This window comes from Sapajus apella, unplaced genomic scaffold (assembly GCF_009761245.1).
Source record: "Sapajus apella isolate SASKATOON/1434 unplaced genomic scaffold, GSC_monkey_1.0 scaffold112, whole genome shotgun sequence".
Classification (NCBI taxonomy): Eukaryota; Metazoa; Chordata; class Mammalia; order Primates; family Cebidae; genus Sapajus; species Sapajus apella.
The window spans coordinates 221,650-244,625 of record NW_022437052.1 but is presented as its reverse complement, the minus strand read 5'-3'; the positions used below and the strand labels follow the sequence as shown (position 1 = coordinate 244,625).

Sequence of the window (22,976 nt, the reverse complement as noted above, 5' to 3'; positions counted from 1 at the left end):
CATGGGCTTCAGGCCCTAAACCCAATGTAGACCTCCAAGAAGCTTAGTTGAACACACAAGGACTCCTAGAACCTACTCAAGGCTCTTTGACCATTCCATTCAAAATATAGCACTAAAGACTCTCCTACCTTACCCCCCAAAATGAGGAAAGGCTACTCCAGTGGCAAAAAAGGGGAACAGGACAAGAGCTAGGGGAGCTACAACCTGTACCATCCCTCAAAACCGTCTCTATAAACCATGAATCAAACCACAGGCCCAGAGTTGGTCCAATACAGATTATATGATTTCCTTCTTTCTCACTGCTTGCCTAGGACATGATACAGCATCATCATCTAGAGTAGAAGCTCTGGAGAATGACCATCTGGGTGTAAATTCTATCTGCTCCATTTGTTAACTGTGTCATCTTAGAAAAGTTTTATTAACTCTCTGATCCTCATTTTCTATAAAATGGAGGCAGTGTTAGTGCATACCTCATAAAATTGTTGTAATGATTATATGAAATAATGAATAAAAAGAGCTTGACAAAATTCCTGGGCCACAGTAAGCCCTCAGTAAATAATAATGACAATGCTAACTAGTATTTCAAATAATAGTTGTTACTAGTGGCCAAATACATCCTCCTTAAAACTTCCTTTTATTTACCCTATTTACATGAGCTGGGTTCTTGAACTATACAGATTGCGAATTCCTTTAGGTAAGGAGCTGTGTCTGATTTTTTTGGACATCCCACTTACTGAGGGTAAGTATTAGTAAAATTAATGTGTAATTGTATCCAAAGGGGAAAATCTCTTAAAGGATGAGGCAGGGCATGGTGGTAATGGCTCTTGGTTAAAGCAAGTATTGCCGTCAAAACCACCCAGTCTAGGAATTACAAACGATACCATCCAAGGCAGTTTTGGCCCCATGTTTGTGCTCGTGACTATGACGGGACTAGCCATCCATCAAGCGGAAAAGCTCCTGGACATCCAGCCCTTTCTCTGGGATCACAGTGACTCCCAATAATCATAGCCAATGCCAGGTGGTGGTACCAGAGGGGCTAATGCCTGGGATCCTCTTCAAACTGGGACCACATTGACCTTCACTGAAGTCACACTATTTAGGTTAAAATGAAAGTATTTCAAAGAGGCCACTGAGTCATGGCATAGATTCTTGGAGACATTCTTACCCTTCCCTTTACAATGAAGATGTTAAATTTTTCAGAAGCCAGAATCAGGTCTCTTGGAGTAATTAACACAATGTCTTCCACCACAATTTTCTAGAATTAATTCCATTGATTGGCATGACTTCTACCCAACTCTCTGAGGCTCCTAATAGAATTTTCAATCCTCCAACAGCAGAAAAGATACTTTCTTTATTAATCAACGCAGCCCTTAATTGTTGACGTTCCATCACTCCTCTCTTATCCGAAAGAGATAAGACGAATGCATTCAACTTGGGTCTCAGACTTTTCAGCTTCGCAGTTCTCTTTACTATTCTGTGCTTAGCCTTCTTCAAAAGCAATTAGTTCTTTTCAGAAGTGCAGCTCCCAACCTTACAGAGAGACCCAAATTTATGATGACAAGGGCTTTCAGTGAGAGTTTTCCCTCTCATTTATTTCCATGATCACAGTATTTGGCCCACTCTTAAGGCCTTGAGCCCCTAAACCAGTTCAGGGTCATCCTCTCATATCTTAACAGTGCTTAAAACACTCTTCCTCACTCTTCATGGATGAAAGAAGGAGAGGAAGTGGGGGCAGAAAGGAGAAAGAAGGGTGGGAGAGAGAAAGAGATGAAAGGAAAGGAAGAAGGAAAGATAATTTTTCAGTAACTTTTATGCTCAACATGATTTCTACACATTTTCATTAACCATGTTCTTACAATCCTACAGATGTAATGGAAGTTCAGAGAAGCTAAATAGCTATTCTTAGCTAGGTCACACAAGCTAGGAACTGAAAAACCAGGAATTAGACCTCCAGTATGGTTTCCACAAAGCCCAGGCTTTTGTTACTAGCCAAGCCACTTTTCCTAAATCTCTCTGTCCTGCTTCAACCACATGGTAACGAATCATTTTTGGGCACCTGATCTGTGTTCTTCTAGTCCCAGCCACAGTGCTGCTCACAAAGACAATAAAATGCAGCCCTACAATCAGTTTCCCTCATCTGATTGACTATAGTATTTAATCCTTTGCTGGGTGTTGCTGAGTCTCTTTCCCCTTTGATGTATCCCTGAGCAGGACAAGTGTCACAGGGATAGTGGGAAGGCGCCCTAAAGGCAGGCATCCCTTCCACAAACACACTGAGCACCACTGCATGCCAGGCAAGGCTCGGCACTGGGATGCAGTCAAGAACAAAACAGACACAGCTCCTTTTCTCAAGAACCTGAGAGTTTGATGGGGAAAACAGAACATAAGCAAACACTTATGTATTCAATGAGTGTTAGTGAAAAAAAAAAATGCCCAGTGCTGTCAAGTATAGAGCAGAAGCCTGTCCTGAAAAGAGAATGGGGCAGTCAGAGCAGCTTCCCTGAAAAAGTGAGGTTTAACAGACTAGAAGCATGAAAAGAATTAACCAGGAAAAAAAGAATTGCCAGCAAATGATGCACAAGTGTCAGAGACCCAAAGACATGAACTCTTACCCAGAAACGGGAAGAAGGCCAAGGAGATAGGAACACAGAACGACTGAGGGAAAAGGGTGGCAGGTGAGAGTGAGAGACCCACAGAGAGACTTCGGGCAGCTCATAACATTTCCGTCTAATTTAAATTGTCATATAGTAGCAGAAAATATATAAAACCTAAGACACATTGCAAAATGAATCAAGTCTCAGGTGCCCTGCCCCTCCCTCTGCCTGGGCAAACAGACTGGCACCTGAATCCCTAGCTGATATTAAGGGCAGCAAAGTCTTTTATTATTCACCACCTCACTCCCAAAGGAAAATAATTCCCAGCCTCTCCCACCCCCAGGAGAGCTGTTGACCTTTCAAAATTATATGTGACTGTGCTAACATGGGGCATGTTTAAGCCACAGCAATTGAGGGCTTGCACATTTTCCTGGAATTAATGAACAGCCAAGAGGCTTGATAACTCAAGGGGAGCATCCTCCACAGCAGGTGGTCACTGGTGCTTTGCACGCAAGCCTGAGTGAGGACATTACTGAAATTTAAGCTTTGATCAGGATATTCTATAATGTACAGAGACTGAGCAGACTTTTCTTAGAAAAGCAAGTGGCTGAGAAGTTAAGATGCAGTCACTGTTAGGGAAATGAGCTCTGAAAGGCCAAATTAGGAGCCTTTGAAGTTGGACTTTTTTTTATTATTATTTTATTTTGAGATGGAGTCTCACTCTGTTGCCCATGCTGTAGTGCAGTGGCGTGACCTCAGCTCACTGCAATTTCCACCTTCCTAGTTAAGTGATTTTCTGCCTCAGCCTCCCGAGTAGCTGGGACTACAGGCATGTGCTACCATGCCTGGCTAATTTTTTTGTATTTTTGGTAGAAATGGGGTTTTGCCATATTGTCCAGGCTGGTCTCAAACTCCTGACATTGTGATCTGCCTGCCTCAGCCTCTCAAAGTGCTAGGATTACAAGCATGAGCCACCACGTTTGGCCCCAAAGTTGGACTTTTTGCTGATCTGTTTCTCTCTAACTAACAGTTCCAAAAACACCACCACCACCCTCAAGGATGAACCTTAAGAAATGGCTGGCATGTCAAGGAGGAATAACGGAGAGCTACATTCCAAAAAGCTGGAGGAGAAATGACAGCAGTTTATGACAGCTCAGCCATGGGGGTTAGGAAGAATCACATTTAGAAGGTCATCCACCTTATTACTAGGTGACATATAACTGTTATCTTAAACGAATCGGTCATTAAGTCATTTGTTTCTATGTAAAGTGAAAGAGACAAATTAGATCATGTGGTTCAACTTTGCTTGCATTTTAGAATCACCTGGAGAGCTTTTAAAACTCCTAATGTCCAAGCCATACACCACACCAGCATCTGTAAGGTAGTATTCAGGCATCAGGATTTTTTCCCCAGAACTCCCTGGATGGTTCCAATGTGCAACCAAGTTTCAGAACTAGTGATGTGGTTGACATTAAACATTGCTTTCCACTGCAAAGTTTGGACTCCATCTATCTCTTCTCCTGAGTTTCATAACCGTATTAGAAAAGAAGTCTGTAAGAAGTTAGTAACCACCGTGCACCATGATAGTGGTATGGAGTCATTGACCTTTAAGAGGTGCTCAGCTTCCTTGAAAACCAACTGTAATTATGTGATCTTGGAGATTTTTAGTTACATGCCTGGCTAAATGATCTCAGACTTTGGCAAGCACCAATGTTGACTAGATTATCAATCTTGTCCTTTAAGACAAATTCATGAAGTACCAACAACTTCAATCGACTATTATGAAAATATGTGAGGCTTATAAGGAACGAAGGCCAAGGTGATCTGTGTAAGCTTCAGTGGTTTTCTTTTTCCTTAGTTAAAGGGATGTAGCAGAGAAAAATCATGAATGATAGACATTCCGAGCTAATCTACAGAAGTTTCCATATTTCTCACAGATATAAATAAAATGTTATTTTCTCTTCAATATTTTTAGGTAAGGATAAGTAACCATTAATTTCTAATATTTTTATTTCACATTTCCCTGGTGTAGTTCAAGGTAGTATCTATTTGGCCTTTGACTTACAAGAATGCAATCCAGGTCACACTTTCTCTTCAGTGGAAGATAGCCAAGGGAGAATGTAAATAAATCAAGTCCTAGGTTTGAGGAGGAGACAGAACCAGTGTGGGTGGTGCATCATATGGGGCAAATCTGTCTGAATCATGGATTTTAAAAAGAACATTTTAAAACATTGTCAGAACTGCCAGTAATAAAAGGATAGCAGAGGGAAAAAATGGATCAAAGCTGCCCTGTTTATCTCTGTCAGGCCATAGAAGGTTGATTTCTCCGGTCACTGGAATGATGGCAATATGTAAGAGAGAAAGTCATAGACTTTTTGAGAAGGATGCTAAGTGGTTGGTGTTTCTTAGACAAATTCAAAAACCTCTATTATGCATTTAATTGCTTACTGGATACTCTGTGGGATAGCTGAGGATTGAGAAGACATGGCCCTTGCCCTCCTCCAGAAAACTCTCTTACAGAAGACAAAACTTACACACTGGAGGTAGAACCATTACAAGAGAATGAGTGCAAGATGAAAGGCCGGAACTTAGAGGAGGCTGGTGTAGTCTAGGAAGGCTTCAAGAAGACAGTGAGAACAGAATACGCCCTGGAGAAGAGGTAGGGTAGGTCGCATTGACAATTCTCCTTGATATTGATTCCCACCAAGAAACCAAACCGCACCTCAAAAATTATGTGATTTTTTTTTTAATGGGAAATTTGAGATGGGCAGAAAAAGAGAAGGGTCTGGATTTTGTATTATCAACAGTCTTTCTCTAAAGGAACTCTGAACAGAACGCTTCCTCTTGTCTAAGAGGATATGGTTCTAGACCTACATTGGGGTCTTGAATATTCCATTTAGCTGATTCTGGGGTGATCCCTAGAGTCCATTTCAGACCTAGAATTCCAACATTCTAGAAATCACAAGCTTAGAGGCACTCAGCTGATATGTCATTCTGGAAGTACAAGGTATATGTGCTGATGGGAAGCAGTTGACGCACAGATGATAGTCTTTGGAATGCATTCTCATTTTCTTTAGCACATGTTCCTTTCCAATTACATTTTGCATATTGTATTATTCAAACAAGTCCTACATTCCCTTAACACATGCCGCTATAGAGGTAGGCTAGAATTTTTTCTGAAGCAAATCACAGGTAGTTTTCCATTTTAACCCAACAATATCACACCCTCAATTTCTTTTAACATTTCAAAGCATTTTTCATGCGGTAACACCGTTCTTGCTAATAACAGTGTGTAGGTGCTTAGATAATCATATGTTACAGACATGGAGGTTTAAAAGTTCTAGAACACTAAGAAGATATATACAGAGTCACATGACTAGTTGATGTCATAACCAGAACTAGAATGCAAGTTTTCTAAACCCCATTCCCAGAAGCTTTTCCGCTTGGTTGTGTTGCTAAATTATGCAATAATCAATAATAAAGAAATATTCCACCTTTAAAAATCACAGAATGTTAAGAATAAGAAAGGATTTTCTGCCTCACCCAGTCTAACACATCTCATGAACATTCAACTTGAGGCTAAGAGAGGGATCAGATATGTCCAGAGCCAAGTGGTAGTTTTGTGCATTCCTGGGAAGTCAGAATTAGCATTATAGAACAGTAAAGGGGGTGGATGCAGAAACGGAGTTGGAGTTATTAAGTCCAGTCTTGACTCATTCCCATTGCCTGTCATTGCCAAGGACCCGGGGAAGAGCCCCCGGTCCTCCTGAAAAGGGTTTCTGTTTGATCCCACAGCAATCCATCAATGAAGCCATAAGGACATCGACTCTCCCCCGCAATAGCGGGGCAGGAGCCAGCGGCGGCGGCAGTGGAGAGAATGGTCGGGTGGTCAGCCATGACTTCCCCAAGTCCATGCAATCGATTCCTTGCATGAGCCACAGTTCAGGGATGCCCTTAGGAGCCACGGGATTGTAACTGGAGCAGACGGAGACCCCTTGGGGAGCAGGCTTGGGCTCCCCAGCCCCATCCCAAACCCTTCAGTGCCAAAAACAACAAAATGAAACGCAACCACCACCAACCACTGCGACCACAAGAAGGATGATTCAACAGATTTTCCTGAAGAATTGAAAAACCATTTTGCTGTCCGTTTTCCTTTTTTGATGTTCTTTCACCCTTTTCCATTTGCTAAGTGAGGATGAAAAAAATAACACTGTACTGCAATAAGGGGAGAGAAACCCTGTCTAATGAACCCTGTGTCTCTGACAGTAGAGTCGCTGGAACACTAATGAGGAAACTGCATTGTTTTATTTTAATTCAGTTGTTAGTGTGTCTTAGTGTGTGCAATTTTTTTTCTTACTAATATTCATGGTTTGCAGGTTTTGTTAGGCCCCCTCCTTCTTACTTCTTAACCCCAACTCCCTACCCACCCCTCTTCAGTTTTCAGATTGGAGATTCAAGATTTGTTACACCTTACAAGAAAGAGGAAAAAAAGCAACCTTCAAACTAATTCTCCATGGGGGCTCTCCAAGTTACCCTCCACTCCTTGGCCCCAAGTCTTTGATGGAGACAGACATTGTTGGAGAAGTGGGCTGCCTTCCCCAGGTGGGGCACTGCTCAAGCACTGATTTAGTGGAGAACACAGGTGAAAAGCGACTCAGGATGAGGGTGGTGGAGAAATCAGGGGCGGATGTACAACCAGAGAACTTCTGAAGTTAGTGCTACTCAGAAAAACAGTTCCTTTAATGTGGAAAGGCCATGTCATAGGCCATAGGTGGTATGATATATTTCTTTAGAGTCAGCCTCAGCCCTGAGAAGCATGTCCTTCTGGTGTGCTCAGGCTCAACGACAGTCTGGTGGCTGAAGGGCACTTGGCCTCCTAAACCAAGCAGAATTTTGGGAAGAGATAACAGCCAGGGAGATACTGCCCACTATTCTCACTTTTTCTTTACCTGACATCTAAGGATCCCCATTATGGAGTAGACACTCTTCTTCTATAGAGCCTCTGACATGGGGAGCAATGCTGTGCAAGCTAAGTGTAAAGGAAAGGTGATGGAATAATTTTGGGAGAGGAAGCCTTATCAAAAGCTCACACGAAATAGAGCTTTCCATGGTGTGCCCTGTCCTAGGTTTGAGAAAACAAATGCGAAGTTTATGCTCATGCAAAGAACTTGGGTTTTCATGTTAATATAAAGTGTTGTTTTACCATGTGGCCAGATAATGCTCTGTCATCTTTAGATAGTGAGATACCCAAAGAATTAATTGAAGAAGTATAGGGAGATGGATTAAGTTGATAATGACATTTAAAGGACCTTAAGTGTCATTATGACCTTTGATCCCAGCTTCTAACCCAAGAGGCTGACCTTCCCCCAGCTAAGATAGCATGAGGACGTTGTCTTCCAATATACTTATGATTGGGACTACAAAGCTGAACTAAAGCAAGATTGGTGAAGTGGCAGGGTTCATAGAGAGCAGCCCAGGCTGACTGCAACTTTGGTTGTAAGTGAGAATCCCTGGTATATAGCTTTCTTGGAGATCCCAACTCTCATTCTTGGTGCAACTGGCTTCCAGCTCTCCAGGAGTCACTCTCCTAGGTGCATGATTCAGTACGTGCCATGTGTCATTAGCTATTACTGATAACCGTACTCTGGCTTGTTCCCTTACCCCCTACTTCTATCCAATTTTCTCTGCTAGGGGTTATCATTAGCAATTGACATACTAAAAGTTTTGGAGCTTAACTAGGGGTAGGTGCAGCTTGATTGACTTATCTGTGGATTGTCTCAGTGGACCCACACCATCTCTATGTCTCTCCACTCTCCCGTCATCAGCCATAGCAAAGAATCTTCCAAAATCAAGCTCTTCACTCTTTCTACTCAAGTGTTGTTGTTCAGTCTCTTGCGTGTCAATGTGGGCATGGTTCATGAAACTGGACCCTCAAGATGGATGATTGTTTTTCACTACTACCAGCTGATGTCCCCAGCCCCTGCCCTCACACAAGATTTTTCTCAGCCTTCAGCCTACCACTGCAGAATCTGATGTGACCCACCCTTAGGGAGTCTGCATCTTGGAAAAGTTGGAAATAACCCTCTACCATCAACATGCTTCAAAGACTTTTTGCCTTTGGCCTGGTAAGATGCCACTGAGCCCACCAGTAACATGACCGGATAAAGAGAGACTGTCTGTGCTAGAAATGAGGGTCTATGCTATGAGGGGGTCCAAGACTCCGGTGAAATATGCTTTTCATCAATGGAGAGGTGAAAGGAAAACAAAAGCAAGAAAAAAGTTAACTTGTATTATGTATTTTTACTACACTTTTCTTAAAAATAGAGCATTGGGAAAACTCTGAAAGAGATTGACATTTTTCTCAACAGGAATCCATACTTAACAGTTCTGGCTTTCATTAAATTTTGCTCTTTGGTATCTGGGCCTTTTATTTAATATCTATATTTGTTTTAACTCTCTTAGCAGATGTGTGAAAGGATTCTTGCTTGATCAAACACTAAATATTTTTTGGTTCCTGTTTTTCTTTCAAATAGCCAGGGTTTTTTTTCTTTTGGTATTTGCATAAAATGAAAATATCACCGAATATTAAATCACTGTGGATCCATTATCTACTTTTCATATTTGTCCATTCCATTTTTGTGCCATTTCTGAAGTTGGGGCTCTAGAGATTATTTCCTTATTGCAGAGCCTAAGACCACTAGGTTTTTAACTGTGACCACTGTTTCTAACTCACAAACAGCTCTCAAGTCGTTTCAGCTGAACTAGGACATTGTCATTTATTCATCCAAACAGGATGACCACAACAACAAAAAGCAAACAGTCATATTTGGCTTCCAGGAGTCACAGTTCCAATTGCATAAAAAGTAGGGCTTGACTTGCAGCCATCACAGTACCTCTAGGGAACTGGATGGGTAACATGGAATGTCTCCCAGACGTCCCCAAGCTGGATTCCAGGTATAGCTGTGATGTGCACAAAGTCACAGCCAGAACCAAATCTAGACCATGCTTATAAGTCTAGATTATCTAAAGGCTAATTTTGGTCCTCAGACACCACAACCTTCATTCTTGCCTAAAAGCTTTTTTTCCCCCTTAAGCAAAATGGCTTTCTGTAAAGGATCTGGCATTTGTTGATACTTAGATATCAGTGATTAAGAACAGCTTCAAGTATTTTCTTTCCCAAGGAACACTGCATATTAACAAGGACCAGAGGTCTAAAATAAATGAGCAGAGAAGCTCAAACAGTAGCATGGACAGTAACTACCATGATAGAAAAGGGTTGGGAGAAAGAAGAGAAACTGACAGGCTTGTGTGAAGCAAACAGTCATTGTTGCATACACCTCACAGTGTCTAGAGTACCTCTGAGTGAGGAAGCTCTTCATACCAGGTGACTGCAGAAGAATGATTTCTGTTGCCTTACTCTCAAATAGCTTGGACAATGGTCATAACGGCTATCATTGCATAGGCTGCCACGTATTGAGCACTTACTACGTAAGGCATACTTCATACCTTCTATACCATGATGAAAGCCCTCAAAGTAGGGCCTTTCAGATGAAGAATCTGAAACTTAAAGAAATTATGTAACTTTCTCACAGTTATGTAAGTGACAACACCAGGACCTGAACTAAGTCTGTCTAAATGCAAGCCTTTACACCCCCAAGTACCCACATCACTGTTAACCAGGTCATGATGAACAATGGCCAGGAAATACCAAGTGAGTTCTCTACCTACCTGTTATGCCAAACTAACTGAAAATGGAATGGTGAAAGCCACACCTGCCACTCTTTTGGAAACCCACTCCATGCTCTTAGGGCATGACATATCATTAAATCTATACAGGAACGAAAAAAGAAAAGGGGAGGGAAGAGTGCCACTTGCAGACCTTTACAGTGGATCTAGCCTCAGGAGTAGCAAGCAGGTAAGGGAGGGGACTAAAAACCAGGTCCCATTACCAATAGTTGATTCAGCCTGGAAGAGGGTCCCAGGGCCTTCATGAGGAAAATGGAGATAACTTTTTCTGTTTGGGCAAGTTCAGGATCAGTTCTGGTCATCACAAGGGCAATGGATTTAGGTTCAACTAGTGGTCAAAGTAACTCCATAGTAAAATTAGGTTAACACTGGAGTTAGAACAAACCCCTGTCAGAGAGATGCTACAAGTGTGAACACTGAAATGCATATCCTCTGATTTTTCTTCTATTCCAGTTCCCTAGAGTTCACTATTAAGTTGATGTTCTCTGTGTGGCCAGGAGAGGGGAAGAGGAAGGAAGGAAGTCAAGGTCACCAAGCCTTTTTTTTGAATCTTTTATATTCCTATTCTTCAGCTCATCTGATCAATAACACCCTGATGGGCACTGAGATGGAGTCAGCAAGGCCTGCAGGAGTAAGCATGGATGTCTTTCACCAAAATAAAGTAAAAAAAAAAAAAAAAAAAAAAATCAACCTATCTTGAATAAGAGACAAAATCACAATCTTTTTCCTTAACAAGTGCTTATGTGTTATTTACGAAAACATTTCTATGGGGGTAAAGTTTTTAAAAAGTGAGGTTCTTGGCCAGGAATGGTGGCTCACGCCTGTAATCCCAGCACTTTGGGACGCCAAGGCAGGCGGATCACCTGAGACCAGGAGTTTGAGACCAGCCTGATCAACATGGTGGAACCCCATCTCTACTAAAAAAATACAAAAATTACCCAGACATAGTAGCACATGCCTGTAATCCCAACTACTCAGGAGGCTGAGGCAGGGGAATTGCTTGAACCCAGTAGTTGGAGGTTGCAGTGAGCCAGGATCGCACCACTGCACTCCAGCCTGGGCAACAGAGCAAGATTCCACCTCAAAAAAAAATTAAAAGTTCGGTCCTTGAAGAAGTTACTTTCCAAAGGTCACACTATAAGTAGAGAAGCGACAATGGGAAGGCCAGTGGATTAGGGTTTACAATACCTGGCTTCTCCTGCCTCTGCCTTTCAAGCTTGGACTAGAATATGTACTACCCTCAGTCTTAATGTACTCATCAAAGAAATGGGACAAATGCAGTGATTCTCAATCCTGCCTGCACGTTAGAATCAACTAGGGAAATTTAAAAACAAATCACCAATGTCCAAGACATATCTCCAGATTTAGTTGGTCTGAGATGAAGCACAGGCACAGAAGGTTTGTTAATAATAATTATTATTATTTTGCTTCAAACTCCTGGGTGATTACAATGGGCAGTCAGGGTTGAGAACTACACTCTGGCCACCCAGATCAAAAAAAGCATTCATGAAAACGTCTTTGAAAATTACAAAGTGCTATATCAGGAATATTTGTCAGTGGCCAGACCAGTCACAGAGCCCAAGTTGCCTGATGGCAGTTCACTTTTCCCATGTGGTTTCTCTTTCCTGTTGCTCTGGGCACATTCTGAGTTGTAAGAATGTCTATGGGCCAAGGAAACTGGGTTTCTTGTGAAAGCCAGAGGCCAGTATTGTACCTGTGAACCGTATCTCCTCTATCCAGGAGTCCCAGTGAGTAAGAGCCTAGACTGGGCAAGATAGCCCCAGATGTCAAACCTCCATGGTCCTAAAGAAGAAAACGTCATTAAATTTATCTGATACCAGAGGAGGAAAAGACATAGTTCCCCAACTTGAGCTCTACATGCTCCTTTAACCTTTAGGAGTCTCTGTAATAACATAACATTCTGCTGGGGATGAGAAGAGACACAGGACATTAGAGATAAGATAATCATCACAGAAGTCCCTCCTCAGGAAAGGGAAATAAAACAACTTTGTCCAATGAGTCACCCTTCGACAAGGTCAGTTATTTTCCAAACCAGAAAACTACATGGCTGTTTCCATTATAGACACCAGACCACACCACCTGCATTTTTAACATAGTCCACTGGAAGGCACTGCCCATCAACTGCATCTTCCTGAACATACCAAGTCCTCTGGTGACTCTAACTCTTAAGTCCTCTTCCTCAATGCTATTTGCCATTTTTATAGCACACCAAAGAATGGGAACCAGCATTTGCTCAGCACCAGCAGCATACCAGGTAGGATGCTAGGGTTTCAAGTACATCTTTTAGTCCACAAAACAATCCTGCAAGGTGAGCATTTATCACCATCATAAGAGAAAATGGAAGCTTGGAACCTAAGGTCATGCAGCCAACCAATGGTTTGGCCTGGATTCTAATCCAAGTCTGTCTTCAGTGTTACATACAGCATTTCCACTTTACTTCACCACCTCTAGGGGAGATTTCACCATGCTAAGGAAAGCAGTGAACAGAGATTTTAAAGATAGGAAGTCTATTGCCTGCATTACTACCAATTTGCTGTAATGGCCCTGGGCAACCCATTTCACTACTTTTGGCCTCAGTGTTCTCATCTGTGAAACGAAGGGAAGAGAATAAATCTAACAATACCTAAGATCCTGTTTGTCAGCAATTCTCCACCAGGGGCGATTTTGTCCCCAGGAGACATTTAGAAATATCTGGAGACATTTGGGGTTGTCAAAACTGTGGATGGAGTTGCAACTGGAATTTAGTGGATAGAGACCAGGGTGCTGCTAAATAGCTTACAATGCCCAGGGAAACCCTACACAACAAAGAACTATGCAGCTCAAGGTGTCAGTAGTGCCAAGGCTGAGAAACCCTGTCTTATGTAATTATAGCATCCCAGTAGCATGTTGGGATGTGGCAGCTGACAAGACAAGGCTGAATAGAAGTAGGACAAAGATCTCAAATCAGGTAAACCTTCAGAGAAGTTAAACACTTACATGCATTTAGGCAAGGAAGAAGTTGGGTTTAAGGAAGGAAGCTGCAGTCAGAAGAGCTCAGCCCAATGCATAGACAGGCCAGAGAAGCCAAGGTCAGAGATTCAAGCAGGCGATCAGACAGACCTAACAATGTGCCTCAGGAGAGAGCAGGGGACTCTGCCTGAAGATGTGGTTTATGCTTTGCCCAGTCTTCCTGCTCTTTTTGCCAGGTGTCTCTGCAGCCAGAACCTGTTCAGAGACCTACAGGTGAGCCCTCCCTTCCCCCAAAAGATTGAATAAGCTTCACTTTCACTTTTGTCCCAGAATAATATATACTCATCCTTCTAACAAATATAGGTAATGAGCACCCATGTCCACGAGTAGATGTCATGGAGAATAAGAGACAAATAAGTGGTAGTCCTGTCCCTCGGAGAGTTGACAGTGCATCAGGGAAAAATAAGACACATAAACACCACTAAGTAAAACACAAGTTTCGAGCTGGTACATGCCAGATGGAAATAAAAGCAAAGTGCCTGGGTCATCGTCCACAAGCCCTCATCATCTTGTGTCCAGTCTCTGAAGAAGGGCCTCTGAGCTCGGATTACATGACCATCCACATCCCTCTTCCCTTGATCTCTCTTTTTCAGCTACTCCAGCTTCTGTCCTGTTTCTCAAACATGCCAAGAATAGTCCCATTCAGCACTTTTGCAACTGCTGTTTCCTCAGCTTGAAACCCTCTTCACCTAGATCTTTGTGAGGCTGGCTCCCCATCATCCACATCTTAATGCAAAATGTCATCTCCCCTGATGGCATTTCCTGTCCACCCTATCTAAACTGGCTCTGAAGTCACTCACTCTTGCATTACTCATCACTGCCTAATAATATCTTGTTTACTTGCTTATTGTTCTCTCCCCTGCCCCCATCTAGAATTTCTATTCACAAGAAGAGGGACCTTCTCTGCCCAGCACAATGCCTGACACATAATAATTCCTCAATCGGTATTCATTGAATGGTGTAATGAATGAGAGAGGTAGAGCTGAAATGCTAAGGCATAGAGATGGGAATAGGCAAGGTTTCTTTGGGAAAGTGCAAGCACTCAATGTAGCCAGCACCACATTGCCAAGGAGAGCAGTAAAAGAGAAGCCTGGACCGGACATGGGGAGCTTAATTCATCATGAGCTAGAGAGCTGCTGAAGTTTCTGGAGCTCAAAAAGAAATTCATGTATGTATCAGGTATTGAGCTTAGCAAGAAATAGCACAGTGTAGGCATCTATTATGTGCTGGGCACCGTGCAAGGCACTTTTCACCTCTCCTCTCATTTAACCCTCATGGTAGCAACTCTGTGGGGCAAGATCACTATCCTAATTCTATACACATGCAAACTGAGGCTCAGAAGTAGAAGCAGAACTTTAGCCACCTAGATTTTATGCAATTGCTACAGCACAGGAACTCACATAACAGATTACTAGAAGCCATCTGTCCAAATGAGAGCTTCCAGTAAAAAGACCCAGAAGGATGCTACCAGAAGGGGGAAGACCTGCCACCTGTGGATGGCACTTGCTTGATTATGTAAGAAAGTCACCAGACAAGGAGCCAGAGCACCTACCAGAGCACCAGTAGGTGTTGTTCTATCAAAGGCACTGTGTTGAGGAGGATTCTGAACCCAGTCTATATTCAATAAAAGGGAACTATGATGCACGTATAAATCACCATGAGCACAAGATGAAGAAGGGAAGCTTCTTTGCGACATATCCACCTTTACTGATATAGCAGAATGTTCTCCTGAATTCCTGAATAATTGTAGGCTTTTTGGCCAATGGGAGATATTGACAACAATAATCTTATATGTACCACATGGCAGGGGCTCCTTTAGTGCATGTAAGGGCTCTACGTGTAAGTGTTTGGACTATTGCCACAATAAGGCTGCTGTGACCAGCAAAGAAAACAGCACACACAGTCAGTCCATAAATACCAGGTCATGGGAACTATGTGGCAGAATAATTAATAGCTATAAACATTACCACTGCTATTTATTGAACATCTACACTGCACTGGGCATTTTACATACATGGTCTGACTTCCTGCTCACAATATCTTTGGAAAGAGATAGTAGCATTTCAACTGGATGAATGTTTTAAATAAATGAATGAAGACTCAGAAAAGTCTTTAAGAGTTGGGTGGGACCTTAGAAATCATCTAATCATTATTTTATACAACTATATTTTATAATACAGTAAGTGAACATGAAATCTTAGAGAATAAATGGCTTGCCTAGGGTCACATAAGTTCCTAGTTAGACTAGCTAGAAGCTAGTTCTCCTGGCTCAGAGTCCAGGGTACTCTGCATGTGAGAAAGAGATTTTCTCACATTTAAACAATCCTAAAACTCAGCGTTACTTGAGGATATCTGGATAAACTGGGCAATGATCTAGGGAAGGTGTTTTATACAGAGGCAGCTGAGAGCTGTAACTAAGACTAGTCTCAAATCTCAATAGAGTAGGCAAATGCCTAGATAGTGAGACTTCAGCATCATGACCAAATTTCCCCCCAACCAAAAACATTTCCTTAGTGTTTACTGTATCCCCCCAAATTCCTTATCCAAGACAAAGCCTTTTATTCCACAAACCTTGTTAAGTTTCTTTGTAAATGCACTCAATAGGCAAAAATATCTGACAAAGTCAAACTGGCCTTACATATCTGTTACAAGGTGTTTTCTTAATTATAATTTTCAATAGGAATTATTGAAGGATAGGGTAAGTGAGCAGGAAGGTAAGAAAAGGATTCACAATTAAAAAAATAGAGGATGTTGAAGGCAAAGGTCACAATTTTACAGTTGGGAAGTATTTGTTTTAATGTGTACACCTAAAAAGTTGTCGTGAAAGACAGTGAAATTGGTTATTCAGCAAAGAAGCCTGATGCTGAATGTATATAGAATTTGAAGTGGAAGATTAAGTAGTTATCTAAATGATTCCAGGAGTAAAAAGTGATTTTATTAAACTGATATTTATATAAATATGCTAGAAAAATAAAATAACTCTTTATCCTTTTCTCCATCTTGCTCTGAAACCTGATCAGAAAAAAAAAAAATCATTTTAATTTTTATTTCAAAAAAATGCATTGTGACCTGAAGGTCTTGTCTTCACATACAAACTCATTTAAGAAAGAAACAGATGCTATTAATTCAATTGGATCGAGTAATCAGCTTAATGAACTGGTTAGAGCTCATTTAGTAATGATATAGGAATTAGCTTCTCAGGCATTGGAAAAGCATTAGGAAAAAAACAGTATAATACCGGTAGTAGATATCTGTGGATTTTGGCAACAGGGCCTTCCTTCCTTTGGGGAGGAGCTCAGATCATGTGATCCCATTGTACTGCCAGTCTTAGTACCCTGCCCCACCCACACCTCTGGCCCAGGCAACTACAGTCCCTTTTTGAGCTGGCCTACAATGATTGGGCTATATATGATCATATGGCCCAAGTTGAGCAAATTAGAATCCTTCCCCAGGATTTTTAAATCTGGAGATCAAAGGAGAAGGAGGTCTTACTTTTGAGTGCAAGCAAAAAGTGTCCAAGGCTGTCTTCTAAATCATGTACAGAAAGCCTCTTTACAGTAAGAAAGAGCAAAGATAACATCCAAAATGTATAATGGAAGGAAAAAGTCCTGATGGCATGTGAGTCCCTGGTCCCAATTTTCCAGAGGCCGGCCCCCTTAACCACGTTTCCCAGGGACATGAACTAATCAATTGCCTCTTTTGCTTAGTTACTTTGAGTTACATTTTCATCTCGAAGAACCAAAAGAATTGGTTATTCGATTGATTCATCAATCAGTGACAAATTATAAACCATGTAACGAAGTAAGAAAAACGAAGCCTGTGTTTGAGATCCAACCAGTTGTTTCCACAGTTAGCAGCTGGTTTCAAACCAATTTTATTGAATTCAAACTTTTCATGTCCAGATCCATTTGTGTATATTGAGGCTCCAATGTCACCATCCTGACTTCTGTCGGCCTCCATTTTCTCCTCTGCTGTCAAAGGAAAGAATCCTCTCCTAGGGACTGGAAAAGGGGCTGCGAGTGTTAACTCATAAATAATTGAAAGCTCTCTGAAAAAGATTTGGTGTTAAGGATGCAATAAATGAGTCCTCAAAGGGGTGCCTTTCTGTCCATAAAATTTTATTTTCTTCATCTTTTGGAATATAGTCTATTAGCAGAGAGTCTCTCCCTACTCTCTCTTTTCTCTCACCCTCTGAATCATTTCAGAGAGAGAAGGGGAGTTTTTATTGTTAATGTTTACTTCTTTTCTGCAGCAGAGACTGGACATCCACAGTTGGCTGTCAACTTTGCATTAACTGTGTTTCCACTGTGGTTAAAAAACACACTAAATGCATACATTCCATGAGGACTTGATGAAGTTTGCCTAAACAAATGAGAGTGTACAAACAGAAAAATGATAGAGGCAAATTATGCTAATACACAGGCCAGCAAGGCCACGCAGCAGTTTAGTGCTTTAAGAAGCCACTGAAAAATCTGTACCCTGTGTTGACTCATATACAAAATTCCACTCACTACATTTGACTCCTTTACTTAGAGTGATGGTTACTCTGGAATAATCATCTTTCACATTGCCACAGAATTCCACAGCCATAAAGCTTTTTCATAACTGTCACCTGTCTTGGTCCACAGCAATGTTCTGAATATGGGTGGAGTAGAGATTATTATTCCTATTTTATAAATTAAAAACCTGAAGCGCAGAAAGATCAAGAGACTTGTTCAAAGTCACAAAGCAAGAGTGGATGAGCTGCAGCTAAAATATGAACATCCTGACTTATGATGGTCTCTGCACTCTGTCAAATGAGAATGACAGACGGTTGCTGGGGATGTGATTGATATCCCTTACATGAAGGAAAATAGTAAAAGCATGCATCAGTTAACTTGAAGATGTAATTGGCCAAGAACTGTCCCTTAACAAATAAACAAATAAAAGAGTGAAAAGAAGGAAACTAATATTGTTGGCAGGCAGAACCAAATTGAAGGGTGATCTGACAGGACAGATATTTCTGTTCCATCACTAGAAACTTAGGGAGGTGTGGAAAGTTCTGTTCACTAGAAATTTAAGGAGGTGGGGAAAATTCTGTTCCACAGAATGCCTCAAGGTGGGCCCCCCAGGTGGCTGCAATGAATGTCTTCCAAGGAGTTACCAAGAACCCTTTGCATTTCTCTGAAGGACATGCCAGCAGAGATGGTGCTCCCATTTCCCCTAATTGCACATTTTCTATTATCTATATAATAGTAAAATATTCTTAAAGAAGATTAATCAGAAGAGTGCCAGGTGATACAGCTGCTGGGGCATCAAGAGGTCACAATCAGGCACAGGCGAATTTCTGTAAGCCAGGCCCTGTGCCTGATGGCATGATATACTCTTTTTATTTATTTATTTATTTACTGAGACAGAGTTTCACTCCTGTTGCCCAGGCTGGAGTGCAATGACACAATCTCAGCTCACTGCAACCTCCGTCTCCCAGGTTCAAATGATTCTCCTGCCTCAGCCTCCCTAGTAGCTGGTATTATAGGCATGTGCCACCATGCCCAGCTAATTTTCACTATTATCTACATTTTCATTTGTGATGCTCAAAAAGGTTAACACAGAACTGTCAGTTGGTGGAGCCAGGTTTAGATTTCAAAGTTATCTGGCTCTGGACTTTCCCAGTCTGGCAAAAAGATAAATGCTGAATCTTCGTTAATAATCCAGAATGAAGCAGAGCAGGTAGTATGCACCTACAGTCCCACATACTCGGGAGGCTAAGACAGGAGAATTGCTTGATCCCAAGAGTTCCAGGCTGCAGTGCACTGAGATTGTGCCTGTGAATAGCCACTGCACTCCAGTCTGGGATACACATAGTGAGGCCTCCATCTCCAGAAAGCAAAACTCTAGAATAATGACCTTGTAAGCTACCTCATGTTCCATTATTCAAAGATACAGATTTACAATAAAAATCAGTTATTTATCTTCATTTTTCTCCCACACCCACTGAAGAGAGGGTTGCAGCAGGGTCAGTTTGCAAAATATTTTCTACACATCTGGCCTTATTCTAGTCCCACAATAACTTTGTTCGGGCAAAAGATGGGCCCCAATACCCCCAGTTTACAGATGAGGAAACACAGTCTCAGAGGGATTTAATGGGTTCCCCAAGGCCAACGCAGAACTTTTAACTACAGCTCCAGAAATCTTCCCACTCCACTCTCTCACCAAGCCCAGCACATATTCAGTACTCAATAAATTAATGAATTAATAATAGATGACTCAATGCAAGGACTATATCTCAGACGGATTGTGCTTTCAAATTTTCTTCGTGTAGCTCTTTCCTGGCTGCAGAAACCCAAGACTCATTAAATGGTCAAATCTGCAGAATCTCTTCCCTTCTTGGCCCCTGAGAGAGGTGTCGGCAGTGCCATTTCCTTTCAACTTGGGCTTCCCCACCCCCACAAGGTGCAATCAGCCCACCTGCAGGCATGTTTATTTGTTCTTTTCTCAGCTGTCTTATAGCTTTCTCCTTTCCCACTGGCTAGCACACTGCCGAAGCTCACACTTCCCCTGCCCCCTGCCTCTCTGGCAGCAGCATGAGCCATCTCTGCCCAAACCTCTCTCAATCCAGCCCAGTAGGACCAACAGCGACAAGAAACATATGTGCGATTCAAGTCAGAAGACCGCAGGAGACTTGCTGCCCCAACCCCATGGAAATGACTTCCTGCTGCTCTAATCTTATTATGAATGTGAAGCCCTGCCTGTGCTAAGGAGGGAAAGGTGAAGAGAGACTGCATATACCCAAGACTTAGGATTATCATTTTCTACATGTTGAGTTAATCATACACAAGTTCCCAGAATCTTGGACTCTCACAATTACGACAGCTTGAGGGCTGGAGGGTCACTATCTAACATGCCTCCTGCTTGCATTCTTCCAGGAACATGTATACACACCAACTATACTACCTCCTTCAGGTAGCTGGGTTCACGCTTAGCCTGCTCAGACTTTTTTAAGATAAACATCTCCATGACGTTCAATAACACACTGTGTAGTCAGGTACAGTGGATCACATCTGCAATTCCAGCAAGGCATCTCCAGGCCCTTGCACTTGCCCCTCCTCCTGGAATGCCCTTTCTGCAGCTATTTGCACACCTGCTCATTCCGATTCAAGTGTCGGCTCAGATGTCTTCTCTTCAGAAAGTCTTCTCTCCATACACCTTTGGTCCCTTCATGCCAGTCATCATAATCTGTAATGACTATGACATTTTTATCTTTGTGTTTGTTTTCTGATGAGTTCAGGGACCTTGTTTTCCTGTTGCCTGCTCTGCCCCCTGCACCTAGAATCCTCTCTGCCCCACAGCATGTGCTCAATAAGTATCTGTGAAATTAATGAGCCAGATGCAATGCTGCAAAGCTTGTAGGAGCAGAAGAAATTGAGTCCATAAGTTTATTTACTCTTAAAAAGCAAATTACAGGAATACCCTATACTTCCTGGTGATTCTACTGGTTGACACAGAATGTGCTTTATAAAATAAAATAGAAAGAATTGAAGAATATTAGTGCTTTGATAGGGCCCTCAGAGATCATTTAATTTCTCATTTTGTAAATGAGAAAACCGGAACGCAGAGAGGTTGTGGGACTTTACTCAAGATCATAACCATTTCTTCATGGCACAATATTTTTTAGTGTTTAATTTCCTTAATTAAACAAGCAATTGTCCACTGGAAAAAAATGAAAACTATATAGAAATATGTCTCATAAAAATTGGACCTCCCCAATTCTCACTCCGTATTCCAGGAGGGACCGTTGTTTCTACCTCGAAGCGAATCCTTTCAGGCCCCTTTGTGTGTACTTAGAAATACATATGTGCATACTTACACATATAAATCTTTGCCATAACACTTCACTATCTTGAAAATTACCTTAGACTTAGAAATAAAAAGGCTTCTTTATGAACACATTGTTTTAATCACTACCAGCTAAGGTGGTTTCAAGGAAAGGGATTCCAGTGTGTGCTACTCAGTGATTGAGGGAAGAAAGCCCATGGGGCATTTAGCCAGTCAGAGGACTCTGTGGAGTTGACCAGTTGGGGGGGAAGTTGGGGGAGGGGGCGCAAATGAACTTGGCTCTCCTCAACCACTCAGGACCTGCTGATTTGGGTGGTAGGTGAGATTCTAAATTTTCCTGATAAACAAGTGCTGACTCATCCATAAAAAACGATTAGATAGATGAATAATCTCCTATGTGTTTCATTGTGGGATTCAAAACTAGCAAAAGGAAAATTTTCTAAAGGAAAGTGCTGAAGAGAACCAGGAAAAGGCAGGTAGAAGAGTTCAACAATTAACAATGGGAAGGCAGGAATCAGACAGGCTGGGTTCAAAGGTTGAGAGCCTTGCTGTGGCTTTCCCATCTGTAAAGTCCATCTGTAAACTGGGGCTGACAGAAGTACTAATGTCACTGTGTACATATGGCTTTCCCATCTGTATAGATGGGATGTGGGTAATGTATTCCAGGTGTGCGCTTAGAAGAAGAGAAAATAGACTTTTAGGAAGAAGAGAAAACGGACTTTGGTGAGCAGCTTGAAGTCTCATCTTGGTTTTCCCATCTGTAAAATGGGGATAACAGAGGTACTAATGGCACTGGGTACCTATGTACCACCCAAGCATGGGGGCTACTTTTATTTTTTATTTTTTTTTTAATTTTTTGAGACAGTGTTTCACTCTGTCGCCCAGGCTGGCGTGCAGTTGCGCAATCTTGGCTCACTGCAACCTCCACTCCCAAGTTCAAGCTATTCTCCTGCCTCAGCCTCCCAAGTAGCTGGGATTACATGTCACAGACCACCACACCCAGTGAATTTGTATGTTTTTAGTAGTGACAGCGTTTTACATGTTGGCCAGGCTAGTCTTGAACTCCTGACTTCAAGTGATCCAGTGGTGGCTACTTTTTGAAGTAAACAGATGATACACTGTGCTGAATGCCTTCCATGTTACAGTTTATTGATCAGATGAAACAGAAATTGAACCTGGTCATGAGTCCCAGTGATCCAAGATCTTTAAAAAATAAAAATGTTTCATTATACCAGGCTGAAGAGGGCAGTGGGACGAGGAGGTGGTATAACAGAACTTGTATTCTTGTTCTCTGCAGCAAGAAGACTGTGGAGAAACCTCATGTCCAGCCTCTCCAAGTCCAATTTGGCCCACCTGTGGATAATAATACTTGCCCTAACCCTAAGGATCACGTAGGATATGGGATGCTGTGGTACACTGCGACTGACACAGTGCGGATATCACTAAACAGATGTGTGAATGAATGAATAGATGGATAAATGGAAAAGACATGGGATGTGGAAAGAGTTGCCCAGGCTGTGAGGTTACCCACTAAATAGCCTTGTGAGTCATTCTCTCACACCCTAAGTTTTCTCATCTATGATTTGAGATATTGATTCTTATCAACTCTGAGAAACACATTTTTCACTTTGTTAGCATCTCCTATAGGGATGGTGGAGAAGTTCAGCCCAGGGGCAAAATACCCGTGAGGCAAAATGAGTGTAGAGCCTGGGAGCCATAATACTTTCAGGGACCCACAAAACGTGTTTAATTTCTTTTAAAATAAGAATAAGATAAAATTTTAGGTCAAAA

The 22,976-nt window shown here is 41.9% G+C and overlaps 1 protein-coding gene across 3 annotated transcripts in view; it reads left to right on the top strand.

Moving 5' to 3' along the window:
* The window catches only part of GRIA1 (glutamate ionotropic receptor AMPA type subunit 1), a 323,009-nt gene extending 313,799 nt beyond the window's left edge, over positions 1-9,210 (top strand). For 2 of the 3 annotated variants that reach the window (XM_032259816.1, XM_032259815.1), the window contains exon 16: positions 6,369-9,201. In XM_032259816.1, coding sequence (XP_032115707.1) covers positions 6,369-6,569 — 201 coding nt within the window. In that variant the 3' untranslated portion in view covers positions 6,570-9,201. Of the gene's footprint in view, positions 1-6,368 lie in introns of all 3 variants that reach the window. The other variant, XM_032259814.1, reaches the window with a different exon arrangement.
* The last annotated feature ends 13,766 nt before the right edge of the window (positions 9,211-22,976 follow it).